The 25647-nt window shown below is 43.8% G+C and overlaps 1 protein-coding gene across 2 annotated transcripts in view; it reads left to right on the top strand.

Annotated features, from left to right (window-relative positions):
• The window catches only part of NEURL1 (neuralized E3 ubiquitin protein ligase 1), a 169129-nt gene that overhangs the window by 36136 nt on the left and 107346 nt on the right, over positions 1-25647 (top strand). Inside the window, exon 2 of one of the 2 annotated variants that reach the window (XM_075717825.1) lies at positions 21325-21390. The exons of the other annotated variant lie outside the window; for it this stretch is intronic. Coding sequence (XP_075573940.1) covers positions 21325-21390 — 66 coding nt within the window. The remainder of the gene's footprint in view (positions 1-21324; positions 21391-25647) is intronic. 2 annotated transcript variants of the gene reach the window in all.

Raw genomic sequence — 25647 nt, 5'->3', positions numbered from 1 at the left:
CGTGTCTCTCAACAGACCATAGGACCATTTAGAAAAATGTTTTTGCCATGATTCCTGAATTGCTTGTGCTTTGTACAGCAGCTGGTAGAGATAAAACTGAACAGAGCTGGGCAGACTCTCTGTCTCCCCTCTATTACTATAGCATGTTTCTGAATCATACACAAAAAATGGTTTTGGTATGTAAAAGTGACTTCAGAAAAGCAACTCTGACTAGAGAACAGCCAGGGCTGCAGTGAGGATACATTCTTGGAGCATGATATTGAATGTGATATCTACCATATATATAGTGCTCAGGGAGTTAGCAACGCATTGACGTGCAGAGCTGAGCTCTCTAGAGTTACCCTTCCGTGAGATGTGTTATCTCCTAGGAGCCCTGGGGCCTTCAGGAGGCGATTCTGAACTGAATCAGATAGTGTTTTGCAGCTGCTTGGGTTAGGATGCAGCTTTGCACGTTACTGTCTGTAACATCCATCTTGTTTGGTGTGCAAGATCTTGGTTGCCAAAGACTGGTTTTGTGTTTGATGAAGCTATGTTGCATGTTCCCTGCTCTGCTGGATCCAGGTACCCAGGAGAAAGTGCCCCATTTGGGTCCAGGAGAGTGTATTTCTAGCCATGATCTTTTGCTCTCCCCATGAAGAGGCAGGATGGTTAGTGACTGGATAGATAATAAAGACCTCTTGGATATATTAGAAATGGCATTGCTGGGGTGTGAAGAGCATAAGCATTTCCCAGTCAGAGAACAGTTTCTGTGGCATGGGTCTTCAATATGTGGTGGGAAGGGTCAAATGCTTTCAATATCATTTCCAGCCTTCTTCCATCAGAATCCTTTCAAGGTCCTCCAAGATACTACTGCATTCATAGGGGAGGGTGTGTTGTGACGTTGCTTTCCAGAATATTTGGGGAGCTGTGTTGTCATCAAGAACTGAGCATATAACTGTGAGGGCCAGATTCTGTACAGCTCATTAGATGGTGTATTATGTATCTGCGCAGCAAGCTGCTCCCATCACGTTAATGGGCCGAGTCACATAAGCATCGTGACTGTGAACTGTAGAGCTGTGGCTGGACAGCCACTTTTAAAGTAGCCCAGTGCAAATGGGAAGCTATATTGCATAAACAGTAAAGGAACCCAGTTTTGCCTGAATAATGCTTTTATTTCTAGTTTATCATATGATGGCTTTAGCTGACAGATTTTATGATTCTAGCAAGTGCAATTGCTGTTATCCTTCAGGGCATAATTTCATTGTAAAGCCTGCAGTTGGGTGACTTTTCTTGAGTGCTGTGGTCTTATCTGTAACACTGCCTATTGGAGTGCTAATACAAGCTTTTTCATTTTTTTTCAGTACAGTAACAAGCCATATTTTTTTGCAGGAGATAATAAGGTTTTATGAACTATTTCATCATTTTTATCAGTGTTTAACAGATTTCCAAATCTTCCTTCATTAGAAGCCTCAGTAGATTTCACATATTTGCAAAAATATTTCACTCTGTATTCCTTCCAAGTGCAGCACCGCTTCTGGAGTGGTGCATAGCAGCAGCACCATGGGTAGGTGTACACAGCTTCCCCCAGGTGAATAGCATGCAGAGTCAGGCTGTGCAGGTTCCCAGGCTGTCATTTCCTACAGGAAATCTGAAAGACTTATCCTGCTCAAGTATCTTTGGGTTGATATCTCCTCTCCAAAAGAAAGAAGACTTTTTTGAAACACTATGACACTATCATGAGACTGGTGAAGCCTCACAAAAAGGCTTCCTTCCCACCTTCAACAAACAAAGGCTTTTCAGTATTATACGTAAAGCTCCTAGTCTACTGTTAGGACTTTGAACATCCTGCAGATACCCATGTACCTGGCTTCCTGTTATTTACTAGAAGACACAATCTCTATATCGGCACCTCGTGCAGGCCAAGGTTGCAGGCAGACATCTTGCCTCTCAGTCCAGAAGTTACCCTCCTAAATATTTGATGCTGCCCACTTGCTAGGGTTTCAGGCTCCCTCATGCCTGCTGTCCTCTCCATCCTTGTTCTCTCCATTAGTATATGCAGAAAAGCAAATCACGCATACATTAAAAAAAAAAAGAGGTAATTGCATTCACAAAATGGATGTTTGTGTGCACCACTGCTTGTCCTCTCAAGTGCTTCCTCAGTTGTAGAAATGCTTGATACACCCAAACACAGTTTTATGGAGACATATCACTATCTGTTTATGAGATCCTCATAGACATGCAAATCCCACCTCCAGTGTAGAGCTGGGCATCCCAGCATTTTCTTTACGCAAACTCCAACAGCTGAAGACCTGGAGGTGATGAGTTTTGTGCTGTGCTGCTGTAAGGGATCTTGTCAACTCATTGGAGCAGATGGGGCTGATGAGGAGGTTGCAGAGGTCAGAGCAGAGCTGGAGCAGGTTGGCCCCAAAGCACCCAGCATCAGCCCAGTGCAGTGCTGCCAGCTGCGGGGGAGTGTTTTCTTGCTGCTGCTGCTCGCTGAAATAGGTATCACTTGGGAGCTGCTCTGCACCTTGCTTGCATACGGCCCATCACACTGTCTGCCTTTCCTCTCTTTCTGTGACCTGGAGCATCACTTGCATGATGCTGCCTTGTGCAAGCCAAGCAGCGGGGCAGTGGAGTCCTGCTGGGCTGTCTCCCTTTCTTGAAACCTCCTTGCTCAGTGGGTGCCTGACTGATGCCTGCTTAAAATGCCACCAATTTCTGCGGAGTAATCTTGGTTTGATTTTGCATAAACAAGATTGAAATTGGACCACAGCACACAGATTTTGAGATCCCAAGTGAAATGCATTGCTCACTCTGTCCAGAAATCTTAAATGCTGTAGGTACTTAAGTTGGGCAGCCAAGGGGGTGGCTGGAGACCCGACTGTCAGGGGCTCTGAGCTCTTGGTCCTCTGCTGAAAGGGAATGAGAGCTGTATGATCACAGCACAGTTAAGTCAGGAAGATGTGTTTTAGGTGCACAAATACTGTGTTTTTGACCAGTACCCAGAAGGTGTTTATTCCCTGGCTAGGACTGGCTTCATTTGTTTTCTCATTAATTGTTTAATTTCTACACTGGGACAGGCCAGCACAGTATAAACAGAAGAATAATCAGAGCCACTGCAATTGTATTTCAACTGTTTGGAGTTCATAAAGCAGAAGAAAAATTGTTATGTGTACTCCTGTTTTACGTTTACCTAATGAGCTCATTGAGTGGCAGGAGAGGAGCACAGTGAGATGCAGTATGGACTACGTGCTGTCTGTGGTGGTGCTAGTATACAGCTGTGCAGTTGTTAAGGTATTCTTCAATGCTCATGTTTAACCATGAGACAAACAAGATGAAGGCATGGGAAGGAAAGGGCAGAAGGTAAAAGAAGACAGAACATACTTTTATTTGGACATCTGGATAACTAGTGCATTGATGTGCAGACAGTGTTATGTCGTGGGTACAGGGCATCCAGTGTGTAAGTGTGAATTCCAAGTGCAGGGATACCCTCTTTCCCCTGGGTACATGCTGTATCTGCAGGCAGAATCTCAATGTAGGTGTTATCACAGACTCCTGACCAGCTGCAACAGGTTTGTACAAAGCCCAGGAAATTCAGTGCCAGCTCTGGATAGGCTAATGAATGTTAAAAGCCTCGAAAGCTGCGTGGGGAATCTCTAAATAAAATAAGTGTGGAGTGCTGCAGGGAAGGACAGCTGGACGCTGGCTGTCTGCTGTCCCCAGGTCTTGCTGGCTGCTATGTTCAGCTGCCCTTGTAACCCATCAATCATAGAATGATTTGGGTTGGAAGGGACCTTAAAGATCATCCAGTTCCAAACCCCCTGCCATGGTCTAGTGGAAGGTGTCCCTGCCCAGGTTGCTCAAAGCCCCATGCAGCCTGGCCTTGAACACTTCCAGGGCGGGGGCATCCACAACTTCTCCGGGCAATCTGTTCCAGTGCCTCACCACCCTCATAGTGAAGAATTTCTTCCTTACATCTAATTTAAATCTACCCATCTAATATAAACCTTCCCAACCTGTGCGAGCTCTTGTGACCTCTTCTTGGTCACCCAAGTTGAGCACACCGCACTGCTGCCATGTAATAGTAAAATTCAGCAGTGCCAAATCTAACAGCTATTGCATTGCTTGAGAGATACGGAAGTCCCCTAGAAATAAGGTTCATGCCAGTGCTGTGGATATACTGGGGAGCTTTTGCTAAAGTTGAATTGCTCATGCTATGTTGAAAGAGCAGTCCATGCTCTCGTTGGGCTCCTTTGTCCCAGACTCACAGTGTGGGAAGATCCACTCCTGGCCTCATACAGATCAGTGGAAATCTTGTCACTGAATTCACTCAGGACAGGGCTCAGCTGTAAAGTTCCTTCTTTGCAGGGAAGAAGGGATTTGCTAGGTAGACATCACTAATTTCTGTAATCAGATCAAAATGTTTTATTTCTGCATTCTACTAAATATAAGAAAAATGTGTGCTGTCCTAATTCTAGATAGTTTTAGGTAATTTGTGTGGCTGCCTGGCTTTGGTTTTTGTCTGTGTAATTATTGGACATCTGGGCCACAAGCTCCACTGGACATCTTTCCCAACCAAAACTTAGTGGGGAAGAAGCTTTCTCATAAATTTCATATATTGCTAATTTAAGGCAGTGTGTTTGCTTTCCTGCAGAAATGGGATGCCTTTCTGATAGAGGAAAGCCTTTCTGATACAGGAATTACTTCTATTGATTTTTATCTAATACAGATATTTTGCAGCACTTTTCTCTCTTCAATGACTGGTATGGCTTTGCTATAAGCTTTTTTTCCCTCTCTGTTTCCTACTGTGATTATCTGATAGCTGCAGCAGGCAGTGGTCTGACTATCTGCAGTTAGTTCCCATTCTTGTACGTATTTTTATCCTTTTGAGCTAACACACAGTAATTGCTGTCATTTTCACTGAAAATTAAGCATACAAGTAGCCATCGTCACTTGTTCTCATTTGCTGCCTATTCTTCAGAATAATGGCAGATGCTGAGATACAGTCAGTGCTTAACACTGAACTCAGTCGTGACCAAGTAGAGAATGCTGGTAGAGAGAGTCTGTGAGAGGAGTCTGTGTTCTCGACAGCTTCCTAGTGGATCTATCTCTGGAGTTTACCCAGGTGACCTCAAGTTGTGTTGTGGGTTCAGGATAGCAGGTGTTCATTTAAAAGGCAGAGAAATGATCTGTTAACATTTTGTCCCAGCGTTCACTCTGGGACATGGTTTAGTAGGCATGGTGGTGTTGGGTTGATGGTTGGACTGATGATCTTAGAGGTCCTTTCCAACCTTAATGATTCCTAGTTTTACTTTCATTAAAAAATAATCCAGCCACCAAGCCAGAAAACATGAACTTAATTATTACTCTACCCTTAATTGGTTTAGTGGTGGACTTAGTAGTGTTAGGTTAATGGTTGGGCTGGATGATCTTAAAGGTCTTTTCCGACCTAAATGATTCTATGATTCTCTTTCAATCAAGGGTGGTCATATAGGATGGGTGAATAGTGGGAAGTTTTTATAGCTATTGTGGAGAAGAGCTTCTTTTGGGTATCTCAGTTTAAGTGCGTTTAAGGTAAAGGTGTGTTAAGCAGACTTGTGAATAGTAGGTGTTGCTCAGTTAACATGGCACATTTGGTTGGCCCTGTGTTCATGACATTAAACCTTAAAGAGGAGATAAGGCAGTTGCTGCTTACTAGCTAAAGCTGGGTTTCCCCCTATGACAAGCGCCTCTCTCCAACAGGGCTCTGAATTTTGTCTTTTAATGTTGTGTAATACACTTTAAAATCATTGCTTGCTTGTAAATATTTTACTGTTTGAATACTACACTTTAAAAGGCTGTTAATATGTAGAGTTGCACCCTGAAATGTTTTCTGCATGGCTATTAGAGCGCAGCCAGGGAACAGTGCTTCAGCTCAAGGGCTTGTGAATTCAAATTGTAGCAATGCTGTTTTCTAGAAAGTGTTTCTGTAACTTTCAAGGGCAAAGACCAGTGAAACACTAAAATACTCCCCATGTTGGAAAATGTCTTTAATCCCAAGACTGTGGAATCTGACATATTATGTGTGACCTAACAGGACTTTATCTTGGGTGGGAGATTGTTAGATGGATGATATAGATTTAGCCTGCCTCAGTTGACTTTAGAAATAATTCTACTTACTAAATAAATATTCTTACAGATCTTCCACTCATAAGAATGGACTGGACTGGAAATTGCTGTTTTGACCATATAGTATTTCAGGTGTAATCATCGTATATATGGTCACAGAGACTGTAATCATCAAATCATCTTGTAATCATCACTGTCCTCTGCAATGACTCAGTTTTTCATGCTGGCCTCTTTCACACCTATATCAAATTTACTTTTCATTACTGCTTGTTAATATTCTTCAGATGGGCAGGTTTCCCTTCTCCATGGAATTTATTTATTAGAGGGTATTTTCTTGAGGATGTACCAAGTTTGTATCTTTGGAATCTGCTCTCCCTCTGCTGTCTTCTGCTAGCCTTGCCAGTGCCTCTTGCTTATTTATTAATTCTTCCTAGTGATTACATTTCCTAATTAGTGTGTTCTCCCATTTCACTTAATGCCCTGTGGCCCTCTTAGGGGGATGTGACTGGACAAGCATCTGTCCATCAAGTGATCCTGTGGATACCTCGGCTAACTTCCTCCCAAACACAGAGGCATCTGTTCCGTAGAGTATAATTACTGGAAAATATCATGAATATCCTCGTGGCTGCTGGTTTTTTATCTTCCTGCCAGCTCAGCCACTTATACCTATTAATGGACCTGACTGATGGAATGTGCACTATTCTCTATCAGCTTTTAAAACAATTCCTATTAAATTATTTAATAATACTATCAAATTCCTTTTACTCACTTCTTCATATAATTTTGGATTTTAGCTGATTTCATTTATTTTATGAAACATGTCTTTTTTTCTGAGCAGACTTTTTTCTTTAATTGTCACTTTTCTGACATCTGGTAAAATATCTCCATCATCAGTCATATTTTTCCATTAATTCTCTTTCCCAGCTAATTTTGCCTGTAACTGCTTTAATTTTTGTGAGTTGGGTCTTCTATCATAATAATTTTTCTGTAATTACTATTTTGAACTTACTATATTTTACATGCCAAATGCAATCAAGTTGAGGAACTGGAGCACCTGGCTGCTACTATTTTTATTCTTTAACTCCACTTTCTATGTGAAGATGAGATCTGATGTGGCATTTCTGCCCTTACTGGAGATCTCAGAAGGTGAACATTCAAACTACAGCTTAGCTTCAATTAAACATTTGGGTCTTACGAGATGTGGATAGGAGCTCATTCCTGATGGCATTGCTGGGTCAGGTGCTCCCTGCTACAGCTCCGTGTTCCCGAAGCAGCTGCCAGTTGGGCATCTGCCCCCATTGGGACCCTCCCCGTTGTCCTTACTGGAACCTCTGCTGCAAAACTATTTGCTCTGTCTTCTCCCTGAATGACTTCCCAAGCTGATAGCATTCAAGATCCTCACTGCGGATTTGAGGAACCAAGCACTCAGCTTGTGTTTTCCTCGCCGCTATACCAGGAGTGCAAAAAATGCAGTGCTGCATCTGACAGCATGAGGGTAGCTCTGAAATAGCTGGTAAGAAGAAACAGCCAGTAAGCTCCTTTATGTTTTGCCTCTTCTCCTGGAGAGTCTTAAAATATTTATTTGGTGAAGTAGCCTACTTGTCATGATCTCTCTGTATTGATTATCCTTTGTGTGATAATTAAGATGCCACTTAGGGCAGGCTCTTGATGCGGTGATGCGTCTGAAATGAATATTGCTAACAAAGCTTCCCTCAGGAATAGATTCACCTCCGTGATGAGGGAAGCTATAGCATTTTACTGCACGTTTCAGCAGGCTGAGGGCTTGGACATCACCAGTTAGCGTGGCTCACTTGCTGGGGGGTAATTAGTTAAGTAACTGGTGATGTGCCCATGTCTTCAATCCTTTAACTGGATCAATGACTTAACCTAGCACAGCAATTCCTAATTCCTTTATGGAACTTCGCTCAGATCCTGGACTCCCTCCAGTCCAAGAGGCTGCTGCTTTTTCATTAGTGGTTATCTAGGAAAGCAGCTAAGAGCAGCCTTTAGAATTAGTGTCAATAGTGATGTTAAAGGAATATTTGTTCTGACTTGAGGCACAATAAATAATTTTCAAAGCAATGAACTGGCCTGAGAAAAATCTCTAAATCAATCAAGCACCTGCAGCACCCCTCTGCCTGTGATATTGATCTTGTCCTGAAAAGCTAAGCTCTAAAACAAAGATATGAGGTATGACTGCTGGAGATTTCAATGAGATGATTTTTTGGGAAACTGATTTTTTTTTTTTAAGTGACCTTAAGAACTGATAATTAACAACTGTATCAATAGCTATATTTGGAAAGAAGGTTACCTGAAAAATGCCTGCCTGTGTGGTTTTTTTAGTGACTTGATGTTTGAGGCAGGCTTAAGTTCATGCTGTTGTTCGAAGGGAGTCATTTTATTTGAGTGAAATCTGCTGAAAGGTAAGTGCAGTATCTGCTACATCAGCCGACCAGACCTGGAAGCATTTTACTCACTAGAAACTCAAAACGATCTTGATGAAAAAGTTTGAGAAGTAACTTGGAATTGGCAGATGTGACTCAATAGAAACAACAGCACAATGCTGTTCTTGGAAAGAAGAATTTGAGGGTACAGATAAATATTAGTGCAATGGGGATCTGGGAGGCAAACTCAGAGATGCAGTGTAATTCTGCTGCAAAAGAATGAAATTTTATTCTCAGGGTAATTGGCAGAAGCCCTAGAGCTGGGCTGGGGCAGTCGTTCTCCTCAGTGACAGGGGCTGAGCTGGGATAACTGTCCAGTTTTGGCCAGCACCCTTTGAGAAAGATGTGGAAACACTTAATAGAGACCAGAGGAGACAAACAAAAACATGAGGCAGAGGGAGCTGTTTCCAGTGAGAAAACTGTAGAATGAGGTAGATTAATTTCCTTTGAGGAGGTGAAGGGGAGGTGAAGCCTTCCTTTGAGAAGGCTGTGAGAAAGTGCAGAGCAATCCCCTGTCCTTCAGCAGCAGGGGAGGGACAAACGACTTTGGAATATTTTAGTCAAATATTTGGGAAAAAACTTCTAGAGGTAAGGGTAGATAAGCACTAGGACTGGTTACTGCAGGAGAAACCTCGTTCATGAGAGGTTTTAGTAACAAGTCAGACAACATCCACCAGGTCTAGCTCCTCACCATTCCTTGAGCCCTGTGCATGCTGCAGCTTGTTCTGTCCCCACTTCCTCACATCCATCCCCGCATGTGCTGTACATCCAGGCTGGTCCTACTGACAATCATAGGCTGAGTCCTGGCAGAGAAAGTCCATTGCTAATCCATGCAACAGGTACACTGTAGTGGCACCAGTGGGATGGGCAAGAGTACTGTGTTTTAATCCTGACCTGGTGGGACCGCCTCAGGGGTGAAAGGGTGCTCAATCCTGTGGAAGAGTATTATATGATAGGATTAGGATTGATTTGCTTAGGGGTCAAATGGGCAATCCTGGATTTCTTTTACGAAGACACAGCTGAAATCTAAATTGCAACTTAGCTATAAAATCTAAAAAGTGAAAAAGCTCCTCTCCAAAATCCATAAAAGCAACTTATAGGCACCTTGCTGATCTTATCTTGCCAATGGAAAAGAGGAAAAACCAAGGTGGCTGGTCTACATGTATCTTAGTGTTCAAGTAGCTAAGAAAAGTAGGTAGGTTTTAGGTGTTGCCTTAGTGAATTCGTATTCCTTTCCTCTTCCTTTTTAGATGTACCAGTTTGGTACCATTTTATACCTCTGTATGTCTGACACAATGAAGATTTTCCTGTCTCTGATATAGGAAGTATATTGGGAATATCACTTGAGAGCTGAGCTTTAAGGTTTAACTCAGTTAAACTGCTAAATAATTGGACAAATTTTCACAAGTTTTGAACACACCACAGTCCTCTTAAATCCTCTCTGAAGCCTCAGGAGTTTGACTGCTCAGTGATGTCCAGCCTGCTGTGAATATCCAGCCTCTGAAAATCAGGCCTATTTGTTTATTTGCTCTGAGTGGTGCTGCTTAATGTATTGTGTGATAGACGAAGCTAATTGCTGAGCAGTCTGAATACACCTGATCTGGTGCTCATCCTCCACCTGTTCTTTGTGAGCATCTGCATTACGTGGCAGGATCCCGTAATATGAGAAGTCAGGCCTGAGCAGAAATGAGCTTTGTGAGAGCAGATAAGAGCGACTTGCGCTGCAGCAGCAGATGTGACTGTTGTTTTCTGCAAGTAGATGATTCCCTAATCCTCTTAAGGACAGCCTAGATAAAATCCCCTTTGTGACATTAGGCGCAGCTCTGGGCCAGGTGGCCTCAGCTTCTGTCGCTGGCTTCGTGAGCTGCTTTGCTCTGAGGAAACTCTCTGTGCTGCTGCTGAAAAGCCACTGTAAAAACAGCCGAGCTACCAGGTGTGCAGGAAGAGCCCTGGTAACAGCCAGCATTATGGTACAGAGAGACTTTTTGCTGAGTACAGCTAAGTGGTCCTGTGCGTTTTTAGGTCCTTGGAGTCGGTGGGTGTTACAGAAATGCTGAGTGCCCTTCCTAGCAGTTATGTATGTAAGAGAGTTGTAAAATATTGGGCAAAAATAAAAAGGGATGGCAGTGTGAGGTGAGGGATGAATGGGATAGTATGGGAAAAGCTTAATGGTGTGTGCTGAGCTGGCACAAGGAATATCTTGCAGCTCCCTCTGCCTTTCCCCACTCCTTTCACTGATGCGTCTGGCCTGTGCAGTTGCAGAGGAAGGCTTTTCCACATGGTTGGATTGTGAATAGCATGGTGAAGGAGAGTGGTCAGGAGGTGGGATGGTGGTCTGACACCTGCCATCGCTTCCCAGCCCTGTCCTAGACTTTCTGTGACCTTGGATAAAATATTTCATCCTGGAACATGGAACATACCCCAACTCTATAAACAGCCTGAAACAAGGACTTGGAAACTGGGACATTTCCCCCACTTGCCTTAGTTGATATTCCTTGTCCAAGCCAGTAGTGGCCTTTTAGAAAGTGTTATTGTCCATTATTTCATTCTTAATAAAACACACCCTCATCAGAAGTCAAAACCCAAGCTCCATCCTATTGCTTTCCTTCTTCAGTGCCCTTCAGTACCCTCTTTCCTCCCCCATCTTCTTGCACCGTACTCAACCACCAAATCTGCATCTTGAACATTCCTTCTAAGCCTGTCTTATTAACTGCTATGAGGAGTGATGAAGGCCATGTATGAATGCCATATGCCACCTTCATATTTGTAGCATAACACTGAAAGTACTATAAAGAATAATGGCTTCAAGATTATTGTTTTTCTTTCAGTTTGGTATACACCACTATTTTTGTCCTTGTTTTAACTAGGCAAAGAATTTTGGTAAGCCAAAATTCATCTTTGGAATGACACAAAATGCATTGTGGGAGCACATCAAGGCCGCTAAGTTCCCTGGATTTTGGTGAAGGTAATTTTGGAGGGTGCAATCCTGAGGTTTTTACTTGGGCAAATATCCCGCTGACTCATCCAAGGCTACCATGTTAAAGTCATCAAGAGGAGATTATGAAAGGGTCTGAGACTGTATGTGGTATGTTTCTGTAATGCATTTTTTGTGTGTCCAAAGTGACTGGTATTAGCTTTGTCTCCGTTTTTTTCAGGTTTATTTTTAATTCCTTCACTACTCTTGCTCATCTGTTGTAAAAAGACCCTTCCTGACATGAGAAAGGAGGCAAAAATTTCTGGCCTTGTAAAAGATGGTGATGGCAGGGTCTAGGGTTGCTGGTAGTAAAAACTTTAAGGGGTAGAATATAATATTTTAGTCCAATTAAACACAGCAGCTTTCCTCTGGTGACATGCACCACACTCACTTAATCCTTGTGACTGAAGATTCAATTGATAAAGCAGCTGGGACACTGGAAGTATCTTTAGGCTGGAAGATGTTCAACATCTTGGTGTCGGTCAACTACTGACAGTCTTCTACAGATTATATATGAATAATGTGTAAAATGTAAGATGTGTCAGTTCGCAAAACAGCTTCCAGATACAGACTGTGATTTGCTTGCTCTTTCGTGAGTTTAGAGAAATGTATGCATTTCAAAAGAGCTTCCTTCTTAACTGTGTCCTAACAGCCTGCTGGAAGTCCAGTGTGTGCCATGGAAGTCCAACTCCATGGTTCTATCATTCAAGCAGGAACAAACTGCCCTCTGAAGGTATTTTCCTCTCTTCAGTATCTTTCATCAGTGAATCAGCTGTTTACAAAAAGAGACCACATGAAGGAAAGGCGTCTGGGGTCTGAGCTTTCAGATGTTGAAACAAGCAGTTGACTTGAAGTTTGGTCACCCCTGGACCTGCTCCTGACTCAGCCCCTGCCTTTGAGGAACCTCAGTCTTCCTGGGCTTGGGTGCATTTCATGAATAGGTAAAAAGATGATTAAGAAAAAAAATAAGGCAGTATTTGTATCAAATTAGCTTTTAACAAACTGTAAGGCATAGGACTGTTGCAGCATTATGAACTTTTTTTGCTTCAGTGGAGCTACTCTGCATTTACCCTGAATAAAGAAGATCTGAATCTAGCCTCTTGGCTGCTCCACTTCAGCAATTGATTCTAAATCAGCCTCACTATCCAAACATGTAGAATTAAAGATTCATTACTAATTATGTAGCTGCAATTCCTGACTATTTTTCTTCCTAGTTTAGTCAAAATCTTTCTGACATTTAGCAGATTGACATTCTCTTAGCATCTCCACAACAATCTGTCCAGTTTGTTTAAGAAGGCAACATTTTTGGAAGAAACTGCAGCATCTCTGCTGGAAACTCAAGTACCTGGCAAGAGACGCTCGAGATACTTGTTGAGCTGGCCAAGTTCTGCTGCTATGCTTAGTGATTGCAATGGGCAGTTGTATGGCCTCATGTGTCTTCAGCTGTCTAGGGTTCACCTTTTGTTTTCTGCTAGAAGGATTGGGAAAAAGCAACATGGAGTTACAGACCACAGCAAAAGCTCTGCTGCCCTGGACGGTTCATTCTCTGCAGTGCTGACTGCTCTCTTTGAGAGGTGATTGATGCCAGTATGACACACGGTCATATTTCTAGTGCGTTTGCACATTTCCTCATTCTGTTGTGGGGATAATGAGTGCTTGCTGGTCAGGTGTTGTCACCAACACTCAGTGAATATCTGACTCACCTCAGGGAAGGTATAAAGTGCTGGATGATGGTTCCTCTTCCCAGAAGTCTGGAGAAGACTGGGGCAGGGGGAAAGGTTTCCCCACTAAAGTTGTCACTTTATGACTGTATTTTAACGGTCTACCTAGTTAAGAAATAAACCTGTCCTAGGCTAAGAACACAGGACCTGTGTCCTCTGAAACCAAATAGCTACTGAAAGGCAGTCATCGTTCTGAAAATAAACATGATGGTTGAACAATTTACCCGTTACCTGGGGGCTCCCAGTGCCACCTGGGGACTGTGATTCTCTAACCAGCCCAGCTTCCCTCTCCACGGCTGTCTAACAGTGCTCTGAGAGCCTCCTTGCCCTCTTCCTTGTGATACCTGAATAGCATCACTCTGTGCTTGATTTTTATTTCTACCAGTTAGTGGTGAAGTGGTCTGTCAAAGAGCCTTAACAACTGTGAAAACACTTTGAAGTGTATAAAAATACTTTTAAGAGCTGTTCTCTATTGTTTTCTGTTGTGGGCAGCACTCTTCCAAGTGTTTACACCCAATGCATTTCACATTTCAAAGCGATCATGCTGACCTCTGCTGATGCCTGTGCAGGTCAAGATGGGGGATGAATACATGATGTGTGCTCAGAGTGAGGCTCAGCTTTTTTTCTTCATTTGTTTGTTGGTTGTTGCAGTAGTTTGGTGGCTGCAGGGATTGTTCCATCTTGTTGGGCAAACCAGTTATCTTGCAGGATCAGCTGTGCTTATTGTAGGCAGAAGTGGATTGCATGTCTGGTTTTTTTTACATAATTTACTGCACAGCAACAATAGTGTCTTTTGTACACGATGACAGGTACTAAATTCCAGGTTAGCCATATTGAAGTACCCACTATTTTTACTACAGTCCTTTTTGGCCATTAGTGAAATATAGTGATGACTTTGGGTGTTACCAACTGATTCAACAAGGGTTACTCAAAGTTCAGCCTTTTAGCAGATACTTAGCTTATCTGTACTTGTCCCTATTGGAAGATCACTGTTTATTCTCATTTGAGCTCCATGATCTGTATAGCTTTTTACACGTTGCTCATTATAAATTATACTTAGTGTGTTTCCATTTGGCTTGGATTCCTCTCTCTTTAAAAGCTTATTCCAGGATTTGTTCACTATCTCTGCTTCATATTCAAGTGGCCCTTTTATAACCTTGGTGAGAATTTACATGTAATTTAAAGCCTTGTGTCCAGTTTCAGTTTACAGCCCTTTTTCATTGATGGCACAAAGCACAGACTTCATTCTGCTGTAGATACAGCAGTTAAATCAGTGTTGTTAAAAAGGTGGTGAAGATGTGGTTGCAGAGACAACTTACTGGCAAACTGGTCGCTGTCTTAATTTCAGAATGACAGCAGAGAAAATACGAGGGCTGTGCTGAGTCAGAGCATCAGTGATAACACAGTAACAATCAATACCTCTCAACAAAATATTTCCTGATGGATCCCCCCTTGTCAAAATTTTGGGGTAAAAAAGGCTGGAATAGATAAAGAAGTCCTTTCCTTCTTGCCCAGGGCTCTTTGACTTCATCTAAAAGGTAGGTTCTCCTTTGTTCTTGGTTGAAGAGAGTGTATGACTTGCTTAGGCATTGCTTACTCTGCCTGCTGCTTTGCTGTCTGAGAGGCCATCTATTAACTAGTATGCTGGCAGAAACTTATACTCTTTTATATAGTACTTGTCATTTGAAGATCTCCAAATCTGTCCAAAGTGGAGGAAATTTATCATATCTATTTCGTAAATTTAGAAACTAGAAACAGACAGACACTCAAGGTCAGAAAACCATTGCCAGCACTGGAAATAGAACCCAGCTCTTTTGAGTCATGGTTTCTGATCTTGCTAAACACTAGATTGCAAGTGGGGAAAGGAAAACAATTCTTAAAACCACAATTATTAGTGTACTTCTGAACCTATCTTCCATTGCAGTTAAGTTGCTAGGTTGCCATGGTCTCTTATTTACCCATGCAAGATAACAATATAAAGCTTTCACGTTTGCACAGCATAACCCAAAACATTGCTTTACGCACAGTGGCAATAAACAATTCCATAGCTTAGGAGTGCCTGTGCACACTCTGGGAAGGGTTGGATTGTGTGGGCCAGCGTTGTCCTGTAACACAGCTTCAGCTATAGAGCTGGATCCAAAGGAATGGGGATTATCTACCCGTAACTATATACAGAGCCTGGCAAAATGATGCCTTCATTCTGCTTTGATCCAAGATGTTGCTGAAATGTAAGTAGTATAATAACATATTTTTAGATGCAAAGGCAGTGAACTTGTAAGAAGCAAATGGAAAATCCTCATATGTTACAGCATCCAGTGAACCTGCTATGGTTTTTTGCTTCCCCAAGTCATTCACGCATACTATTTCACTCACTGTTAGGAAACAGCGAAGCACTTGCGAACCTAATTTGGAACCAAGTACAAGAGAAAAACAGTTCTCTGTGCAGAAAGCTGCAGGGACTTTGTCTTCTGTATGCAACTGGCTTGCAGAACATTACTGCTGCTTTTAAAAATACCAGACGCTGGCTTGCTGTGCAAGTCAGCATCTTCCTGGGAAAGACACTCTCCTAAATTCCACCAGTTCACTATTGGAGATCAGGGAATTAATTTTTCATCCTTGCCTCTGATGGAGTCGTCTCCTTTGTGCGAATCACAACTCATCTCTGCTAGAGGTGACTGGAGTCTTGACGTAATGAAAACATTTCAGTTGTATCTATGTTGTTTACAAACAGAGGAGGATTTGTGGGTGATGTGATGCTTGGAGGCCATCTTGGCTGTAGCAACCATGAAATGATAAAGAGTTTTTGATTCTTGGAGAAGTAAGGAGGGGGGTCAGCAGAACTGCTCCCTTGGACTTCCAGAGGGCAGGCTTTGGCCTGGTTAGGAGCCTGGTTGACAAGAGTCTCTTGGGAGGCAGTCCTGAAAGGCAAAGGAGTCCAGGAAGGCTGGACATCCTTCAAGAAGGAAATCTTGAAGGTGCAGAGCAGGCCATCCCCATGTACCAAAAGACGAGCCGGTCGGGGAGAAGACCCGCCTGGCTGAACAGAGAGCTTTGGCTGGAACTCAGGAAAAAAAGGAGAATTTATGACCTTTGGAAGAAGGGGCAGGCAACTCAGAAGGACTACAAGGATGTTGTGAGGTTATGCAGGGAGAAAATTAGAAGGGCCAAAGCCCAACTAGAAGTTAATCTGGCTACTGCTGTAAAAGACAATAAAAATGTTTCTATAAATATATTAGCAGCAAAAGGAGGGCCAAGGAGAATCTCTGTCCTTTGTTGGATGCGGGGGGAAACATAGTGACAAAGGATGAGGAAAAGGCTGAGATACTTAATGCCTTCTTTGCCTCAGTCTTTAATAGTCAGACCAGTTGTTCTTGGGGTACCCAGCCCCCTGAGCTGGAAGACAGGGATGGGGAGCAGAATGAAGCCCCCATAATCCAAGGAGGAAATGGTTAGCGACCTGCTACATCACTTAGACACACACAAGTCTATGGGGCTGGATGGGATCCATCCAAGGGCACTGAGGGAGCTGGCGGAAGTGGTCACCAAGCCACTTAGAATAATTTATCAGCAGTCCTGGCTAACTGGGGAGGTCACAGTTGACTGGAGGTTAGCAAATGTGATGCCATCTACAAGAAGGGCTGGAGGGAGGATCCTGGGAACTAAAGGCCTGTCAGCATGACCTCGGTGCTGGGGAAGGTTATGGAGCAGATCACCTTGAGTGCCATCATGTGAAAAGTACAGGACAACCAGATGATTAGGCCCAGTCAGCATGGCTTTATGAAAGGCTGGCCCTGCTTGACTAACCTGATGTCCTTCTATGACAAGGTGACACGTTTAGTGGATGAGGGAAACACTGTGGATATTGCATACCTGGACATTAGTAAAGCCTTTGAAACTGTTTCCCACAGCATTCTCCTGGAGAAACTGGCCGCTCATGTCTTGGATGGGTGTACTCTTTGCTGGGTAAAAAACTGGCTGGATGGCTGAGCCCAAATAGTTGTGCTGAATGGAGTTAAATCCAGTTAGTGGCTGGTCACAAGTGGTGTTCCCAGGGCTCAGTATTGGGGCCAGTTCTACTTAATATCTTTACCAATGATCTGGAGGAGGAGATCAAGTGCACTTTCAGTAAGTTTGCAGGCGACACAAGTTGGGCAGGAGTGTTGATTTGCTTGAAGGTAGGAAGGCTCTACAGAGGGATCTGGGCAGGTTGGATCAATGGGTCAAGGCCAGTTGTATGAGGCTCAACAAGGCCAAGTGCCGGGTCCTGCACTTGGGTCACAACAGCCCCATGCAATGCTACAGGCTTGGGGAAGAGTGGCTGGAAAGCTGCCTGGCAAAAAAGGACCTGGGGGTGTTGGTCAACAGCTGGCTGTGATACAACAACACCTGTGTGCCCAGGTGGCCAAGAAGGCCAACAGCATCCTGGCTTGCATCAGGAATAGTGTGGCCAGAAAGAGCAAGGAAGTGATCATCCCTCATACTCAGCACTGGTGAGGCTGCACCTTGAATACTGTGTCCAGTTTTGGGCCCCTCACTACAAGAAGGACATTGAGCTGCTGGAGTGTGTCCAGAGAAGGGCAATGAAGCTGGTGAAGGGTGTGGACCCCGTGTCTTATGAAGAGCAGCTGAGGGAACTGGGGTTGTTTAGCCTGGAGAAAAGGCGGTTCAGGGGAGACCTGAACCTCTCTACAACTACCTGAAAGGAGGTTGTAGCGAGGTGGGTGTTGGTCTCTTCTGCCAAGTAACAAGTGGTAGGACAAGAGGAAATGGCCTCAAATTGCACCAGGGGAGGTTTAGATTGGATACTAGGAAAAATTTCTTCACCAAAAGGGTTGTCAAGCATTGGAACAGGCTGCCCAGGGAAGTGGTTGAGTCCTCATCCCTGGAGTCATTTAAAAGATGTGTAGATGTGGTGCTTAGGGACATGGTTTAGTGGTGGACTTGGCAGTGCTAGGTTAATGTTTGGACTGAGTGATCTTAAAGGTCTTTTCCAACCTAAACGATTCTATGATTCTGTGTTCTTAAATTGGTCCCCATCACTGTTTTCAAACATCTGCTCCCTGGGGAAGATCACTTGCTTCAGTATTTTGATTTGGAAATTGTACTGACATAAATAGACAGCAACATCAGATTCAGCATCTTGAATGCACTTTCCTGTCTCTGCGTATCTTCAGGCTATCTATTATGAAAAAAAATTGGAAGTATTTCCAGTGAATTCACTTAGTTGCTAAGTCATTTAAATTCTCAGCCTTTTTGGTCATTGTTGTTACCAGACATTTGTATAATGGCACAAAGAAGTAGTGTTCACTGCCTCCTCCTCTATGTTCACTGTAGTGTATAGTCTGGTAGGCTTGGGGACAGCTTCTTAATGGGATCCCTTTGTTAAAATGGGCAAGTCACCCACAAAATGGAGGGTGCCCTGATCTGATTAGAGATGGTGTTTTTTGGTTTTATGGAATAATACAACAAAACACTTCTGTGTCACACTGACATAATAGGCAACTTTAAAAAAACTTGGCTTGAAGATGCATCAGGGGACTGGTGCATCCAGCCGCTCCAAGAGCAGCTGGGAGTCTGAGAGAGAGCCTACCTCTTGCTTTTTCTCTGTGGCAGCACTGGGAATATCTTTTTCTAATTCTGAACTGGGAACTAATTGAATACTGAAGACCCTTTGTGAAAGCTGCTGCTGAAATGAGATGATAAAAATTCCTGAAAGGTCTGTTAGTGTGAAGCAAAGTGAAGGTGTCTGCTGTGCTTTGCTGCAAGATGTCCCAGCAGACTTGTTGTGTTAAAGACAGCTTGCTGAAGGGCTGGCCACCCTATTGTGTTGTCTTTTCTGGTTTATGGCAGATAACCTAAAAGTCTTCCTTTTCTTTCAGGTTCTGTTGGGTTTTTTAAGTTCCTCCCTGCCCGCCCCCCTGCCCCCAGTGGGATAATCTGATGGGATAAAGGATTTTTAAGTAGAATGCTTTGAAACTTTCTTCGATTAATACCCACTTAACTCCAAAATCCAATGGGCAGTTTAGATTCCTGACCTAGATGGTAAATACTTCTTGAATTCCCTCTGACTATATTCGTTACAAACAGGCCTAGTGATTGTTGGGGTCATTCCAGTGGCACAACCAGCAATGGCCAGATTTCATACTCCTATCTTAAAGCTCAAAACAAAGCTGGAAACCAAAGCAAGCCCTTCTGTATCATCCAGGCTTTTGAAAGCCTTTAGGATGATCAAGAACTAATGCTGTTCATGGTCCCACCTTTACTGAGTGTTCTACAATTTATCAGTAGAATGTCTTTGAAGAAGTTTACTGCTCACTACTTCTCTTTGAAGAAGTCGTGCTCAGGTTCTCAGCTCACCTGATAGATGTGCAGGTATCTTGAAAGCTTTGAAGGACTGATACAACATAGGAAAAATCACATTCTGCTTGGGCTGGATGAGATAGATATAAGATATTTGTATCTAGTTTTTCTTCTGCAGCCCTGCTTGTCTCAAGGCAGAAGCTGTAAGCAATAGTGAACAAATTTAGGATGAAGCTAAACCAAAACTGTACGTTCAGTGCTGTAACTGTAGATTTTTGTCTTAATTACTTCCAACTGCCGAAGCATGTATATGTTTGTAAGGTACTGAGTACCTTGGTCTCTTAAGTTGTAAAACATTTAGCACCTGTGGGATCTAACAAAACACATGGCTGTTTTTCTCTCTGGCACGTGTTCTTCTCAGTTGCATGAAAGTGTGAGGAACAGCTCATGGTTCAGAGAATGGCCTAGGTCTATTCTAATTGTAGAAATAGGGCAGGTGTTTTCCATTGGTGCAATATCTCTCTGTTCTGCCCCTCTAACTTCTCACTACTTATTTCCCGAATGAAGCTCCTGGACTAGAGGCTTTGGGGCTGTCTGTAATGGAGGTACCCAGTGCAGAGGCATAGGGAGTAACATCCCTGAGATCAGCCACTAAATTCACTTGTCTTAAAAGCAAAGTAAAAATGCTCTTTGTTTGTGTGGGTTTTTTTCTGTGGTTCCACCACCCCACCCCACCCCCCCACCCCCCAATGAGCTTTTAAAAATCTCATCTAAATGCACTGCTTGGTAGGATTTGGCACCCACAGGATTTGATGCACAAGGAGAGGGTGATCTCCTGGGCATACACACCAGGGCATCACCTTACAGCCTGCCCTCAACCCCAGGTCTTCCCATACTGTTTCTGTGGTCACTTAGTTTACCCCATATAACCACTGCTGGCAACATGACCACCTCTTACAGGCAGTAGAAGGAATGAGGCTGTGCTGAGCTTATGTGTTTTCATCACCTCTGGGCAGATCTGTTTGAGTTGTATCACTGAACTCCCTGCACTGCTTGCAGGGAGAAAGGACCCAAGACCAAGCCAGGGGTGTGCATCTGGAAGCAGGATCAGTGTGGTGTGTTGCTGTCTTGCAGTGTATCCAGGGGCTGTTTGAAACAAGAATTACCCATGTGGTTTTATGCTAGTGTATATTTAGGAAACCTGAATGAGGCCATGTGAGAGATGTTCGAGCTAGATAAAATATCTCTGGGCTGGGCAGTGCTGAGCATAGGAGACATCATCGTGCTGGACTTCTTGCATCCTCCACTGAGGCAACTGGATATTTCTTGTGATCTCTGCTTGCAAATGCTCCCCTCTGCTTGGCAGGCTGCAGGGTGAAAGCTTGCTGTCTTTCAGGCTCCTTCCAAATGTCTGAGGTGTCAGATTGCAGCAATGCTAACAGTGAAAGGAAGGGTGTTAATCATGCTAATACCTACTCGATCTTTACATTTACATACCAGAGTTTTGCACATTTGACCTCTGTAGACCAAGTGCATTGCATACGCAGCAGTTATTTGTGTCCCTCTATTCTTCCCATAAAGATCCCACCCTTTCATCCTGTATTTTGGAAGCTCCCTGCATCACTGGCTTAACACAAGGGTTATGGGGACTTCTGAACAGCATTTCCCTTCCTCTCCTTCCTCAGGGCTCTGCATATTCCATGGGCCATTTCCCACAAGTCAATGGTTTGTGTGGCCCCTTTCTATCTCTGTGGGAGAAGTCATGTAACTTGTGATTTTCCTATAAACTTTCTAGGGATGGGGGACAGAAGTGAGATGAAGAGTTGTCTTGGCCACCACTATGTGTTCATTTCAACTGCAGGCAATTACAGAAGCAGCAGCTGTAGTGTCTGCAAGTTGGATGCAAACAGATCTGTGTTGTCCCTCTTTTTTCCTTCTGATTTTTTTTTCTTTTCCCTAATGATCCCCCCAGAAATTGATAGCTTTCTGCCTCGTGGTGCCTGGAAGTCTTCCTTGCATTTTGCAACGGATCCAGCAGGGAGTTGCAAAGTTGTGCTCAAAGAGAGCAAACTGATTGCTTGCAATCTGAGCAGACTAACTCACTCTTCTCACCACTTTGAGCCAGGAAAACTTTTATCTATGTGTTGTCTTCCCAAGCACCTCTGACAGGCATGGGCCCTTGGGAGATGCTCTGGTGCAGTTTACAGCAATCTCCCTCTATTGATGGGCAGCTGAATGAGGGATCTGTTCTGCTATTATTTATTTATTGAGCCGTGGCAGAGTACTGCCTATGAGCACAGAGCAGACTGTGGCATTAAGCAATGCAACTCACACTCACCCTGGATGATACAACAATTTAGAGGTGCGTTTAGTTTCCTCATCTCTCTCTCTCTTTTTTTTTTTTTTTTTTTTTTTTTTTAATATGACTTAGCAAACAGTGCTTTGCTCCACAAATGGGAAAAGGCAGTTGACTCAGAAGAGGGAACGTGTAAGGAGCAGCAAGTGCTGTGGAGTGGTTGCTGCCCCACTGCCACCCATCCTCATGTTTGGAAGAGAAAGCCCTTCTCTCCATGGCTTTTCTTTGGCTCCCAGTTGGATAGCGCATTGGTAGTGGTGACCTTGTGCGTCCCTGTCCCACCCTCAGAGCTGCAGAAGGGTGAGCAAAGGCTGGTTGGGGATGGGAGGAGGGTGGGCATTTTGAGGGGACTATGCTTCACATGGAGAGAGGAGTGATGAATGACCTGTGAGATCCTGGTCTCCATCCATAGCCTTGGTCTGACTCTGGCAGCCACCCGAACAGACTCTGTCCTGTAAGAGACCTTTGGTTCTTAAGCTTCAAAGCAAGAAAGTGTATTAGTCATGTTTTGCCAACAACTGATGATGTAAACACAGTGAAATGAGTGAGCTGCAGTTTGAGAGGGTGCTTCTGTGGACCAGGCGTGGGGCAAACCCTGTAACTCTTACCAAGGGTTACAGCTGTGGGTTACAGCTTTTTTTTCCAAGATTTCTTTGCTGTTGGCAGTCAGTCATTCTCCAGAGTCCATCTGAATGCTGAAGATAGCATGTACTGACTAAAGTTGCTGCGTGGGTAACCTCTGGCAAAAGAGGTTTTGCTTTTGGTGCAGGTCTGTTTTCACATCACAGGTGAGAAAAATCGCCCTTGAAATTGCCACTTTGCTCAGAGCATGAGCAGAGAAGCCCAGGATGGCAAGGATTGCACAGAAGGTTACCTATAGAAGGTGGCCTGGGAACTGTGGGAAGGGTCCCTGTGGACGGCAACAGCACCTCAGACTGGGTACACTCTGTGCAGTGAACAGTTTGAGTTGTCTCATTCCCTGTTCCTTAATTGCCTGTGGTAAATCTGGGATGTTTATGTGTGTGTTATGTAAAATTTTGCTGCTCCTGGTTAAACAATTAATTGCTTCTGACCTGTTAATAATGAGTTCTCATTCACTGCCCGCATCCCTGGCGCATGATGGATCACTTCACGATAGTGCCTCTATTTCCTGGTTGGGTGACTGTAGCTGTCCTGTAGGTTTGGGTTTGTAGGATTAGGTCTTGTGGGATTGTAGGTTTGGGATGGGCAATATACTTTCTCCAGACGTTCCTGTAAGCACAATTTTGTTTGTGCATTTATCAGTGGCGAATACAACTTACTTCCACGTACCGTGGGTTTATATTTGCTATTAGTGTTTCAGAGCATTGCAAATGTCTAAGGTCCAGTTGAGGGAGAACTGTGATGTCACGGCCGTGTTCTAAGGCTTGGGCAATGGGGAGAGGCATTCATGCTCTTTAATTTTTGCATCACATGAGATTTGCAATGATTGCCATTTCTCTGGGGCTGGTAATGAGGAACTTGCCAAGTGTCACAGCTGGTCCATCACTAGCGAAGGTCCATTAAAATGTTGTTTGCTGCTTGGCTTTTGTCCCTCATAGGAAGAGGGGCAGAGGAGCAGGCAGCTCTCAAGCACTGTGGTCCTGGTTCTGTGGATTTGGTGCTGGTTCCCTCTCCTATTTCATCTGGGATCTGACAAACTGCTGCTCAGGGGTGGCAATGTGAGGACCTCAAAGGACTTGGGATCTGATCCATCTGTGACATCCCTGGGTTTTGCTGGCCGTGTTTAAATGTCAGCATTCATCCAGCATTACTGTTCCTCCTCCACACCTTGCATGGTGTCAGAGCTCTCTGTCTCCGTGGTGCCTCTTCATATTACTCTTTGCTTATTTAAAAAGGGGGAAGAAAGCCAGGTGGTGTCAGGCTCCATTGTGCGTGCTGCCAATTCACCCTCTTACAGCCCTACTCTGTAATTTTTCAGATGTGACTAAAGGGCAATCATTCCACTTACTGCTCCAAATTTTTTTTTTCAGAAATTTCTAACAAGGCTTTGCAAGAGTGTAGAAAATAACTGAAGAACCCCCCCCTCCTCCCCCGCCATTTTCCTCTTTGAAGACAAAACTTCCACATTTTATTCTTTTGAATAAAAAACCTGAACACCTGACTTGCTAGGTAAAAAGCAGATGGCAGAGGCTTGAGGGGTAACGCACACACAAAAAAGACCTGCTATGCAGATAGTATTTAGAAAATGATGATATCTGAGCCTCTTGCATCCTGAGGGCTGTAAATTGTGGAAATGTCTCTAACACACAAAGTTCCCAGAACGGGATCTAACCCCAGATTTGACTGCCCTGAAATGCTAGACCTGGATCTAGTTGTGGTGGCTTGATAATGCTCTGCTACTTACCCAAAGGTTAATTGTTTGAGGTTAGGGAGATGATGTGGCTAAAAAACCTGCAGCCTTGAAGACCTTAGCCAGTCTATATGTTAGGGGCACCTGCAAGGACAGTGTGTGAGTAGCAGTATGGGTCTGTCAAACAGGAATTTTAATTGTTCAGTTGTGGACAAATTAGGTTTTCATGGTCCATTCAATCTTGATGACTCTGTTGGGACTCTGCTGATGGAGCTGACGGACAATCACGTGACGCTGTGATGGTGTAACCACCATGTGGATGAAGGCCATCAGGTGGCATTTTACTGGCAGCATCTGAACAAGTGACTTTTGGGGGAAAAGGTGACACATCTTTCCTACTATCCTGATCTGTCAGTATCTGTCTTTACTACGGGAATCTTGGAAAATATTTTCTTTGTTTTGAAGCTTGTCTTCCTCCTCCTGGCTGGGGGATTGGTTGTCCCTGCTATCAGCAGAAACCTGTTGGCAGCTGCCTCCCTCTTGCAGATGCCCAGGAGGGGAAACACAGGGCACACCCCATGTTGCTGGCTAAGACTGGAGCTTCATCTACCAATGTTCATTACTGACGGTGATATATGGTGAGTTTGTACTGGGCACAGGATGATTTCATCACACCTCAGCAGTGCAGCCTTTTACCATGAGGTTACCGCTACATGGTAATGTTTGGGTCAGCCTCCATGCTAGGTGCAAGTGGTGCCTGTCCAGCCTCTAGCTTCAGCTAAACCCCCGGTAAGTGAAATATCAGCAAAGATATAGCAGAGAATTTTTAAGGATGTCAACCAATGTACAGCCTTGCAATTCTCAGTTTTGAAATGCTTCTAAATCAAACCATGAATACTAACAAAATAGGTAAGTTTAATGACTAGTGCACTGCTGAGTATCTTCTCAGCTCTGTCTCTGGGGGCTGCTAAAATACCTGATGGTGAGAGAGATAAGGATTTCTACAGGTGCTTTCTTTCTGCAGTCATTAGGTGTTTCCAGTGCATCTGCTAAACTGCAGCCCTTGGAGTGATGCATCTGGCACTTTCTGTGTCCTGGAGCTTGGTCTGTTCATGTGTCAGACAGACCACCATTGCTGCCAGCCATGAGATGTGAAGGGCTGGAAGAACCCGCATGAGGTACAGACTAGCTCACGCTCAGGTTGTTTTAAAATAAAAATGCACAAAGTTTTGCTCAGTAGGAATCTGTGTGGTTAAAATGCCTTGAGCACAATCTTTGTTTTTTAAAGTGGTGGGAGTGGGACATGGAGGGCCATGTTTCCACGCATCTGCCATGCTTTCAAGGGTTTAATATTTGCAAGTCTGGCTGGGAAAAAGGTTGGAGCCCCTCTTGCTGAGTTGTTTATAAAATAGGACCTCCTTGTTTACCAA

Source organism: Pelecanus crispus, chromosome 10, assembly GCF_030463565.1.
Source record: "Pelecanus crispus isolate bPelCri1 chromosome 10, bPelCri1.pri, whole genome shotgun sequence".
NCBI lineage: Eukaryota > Metazoa > Chordata > Aves > Pelecaniformes > Pelecanidae > Pelecanus > Pelecanus crispus.
The sequence above is the reverse complement of the archived record's forward strand: the minus strand, read 5'-3'. Positions and strand labels throughout refer to the sequence as shown.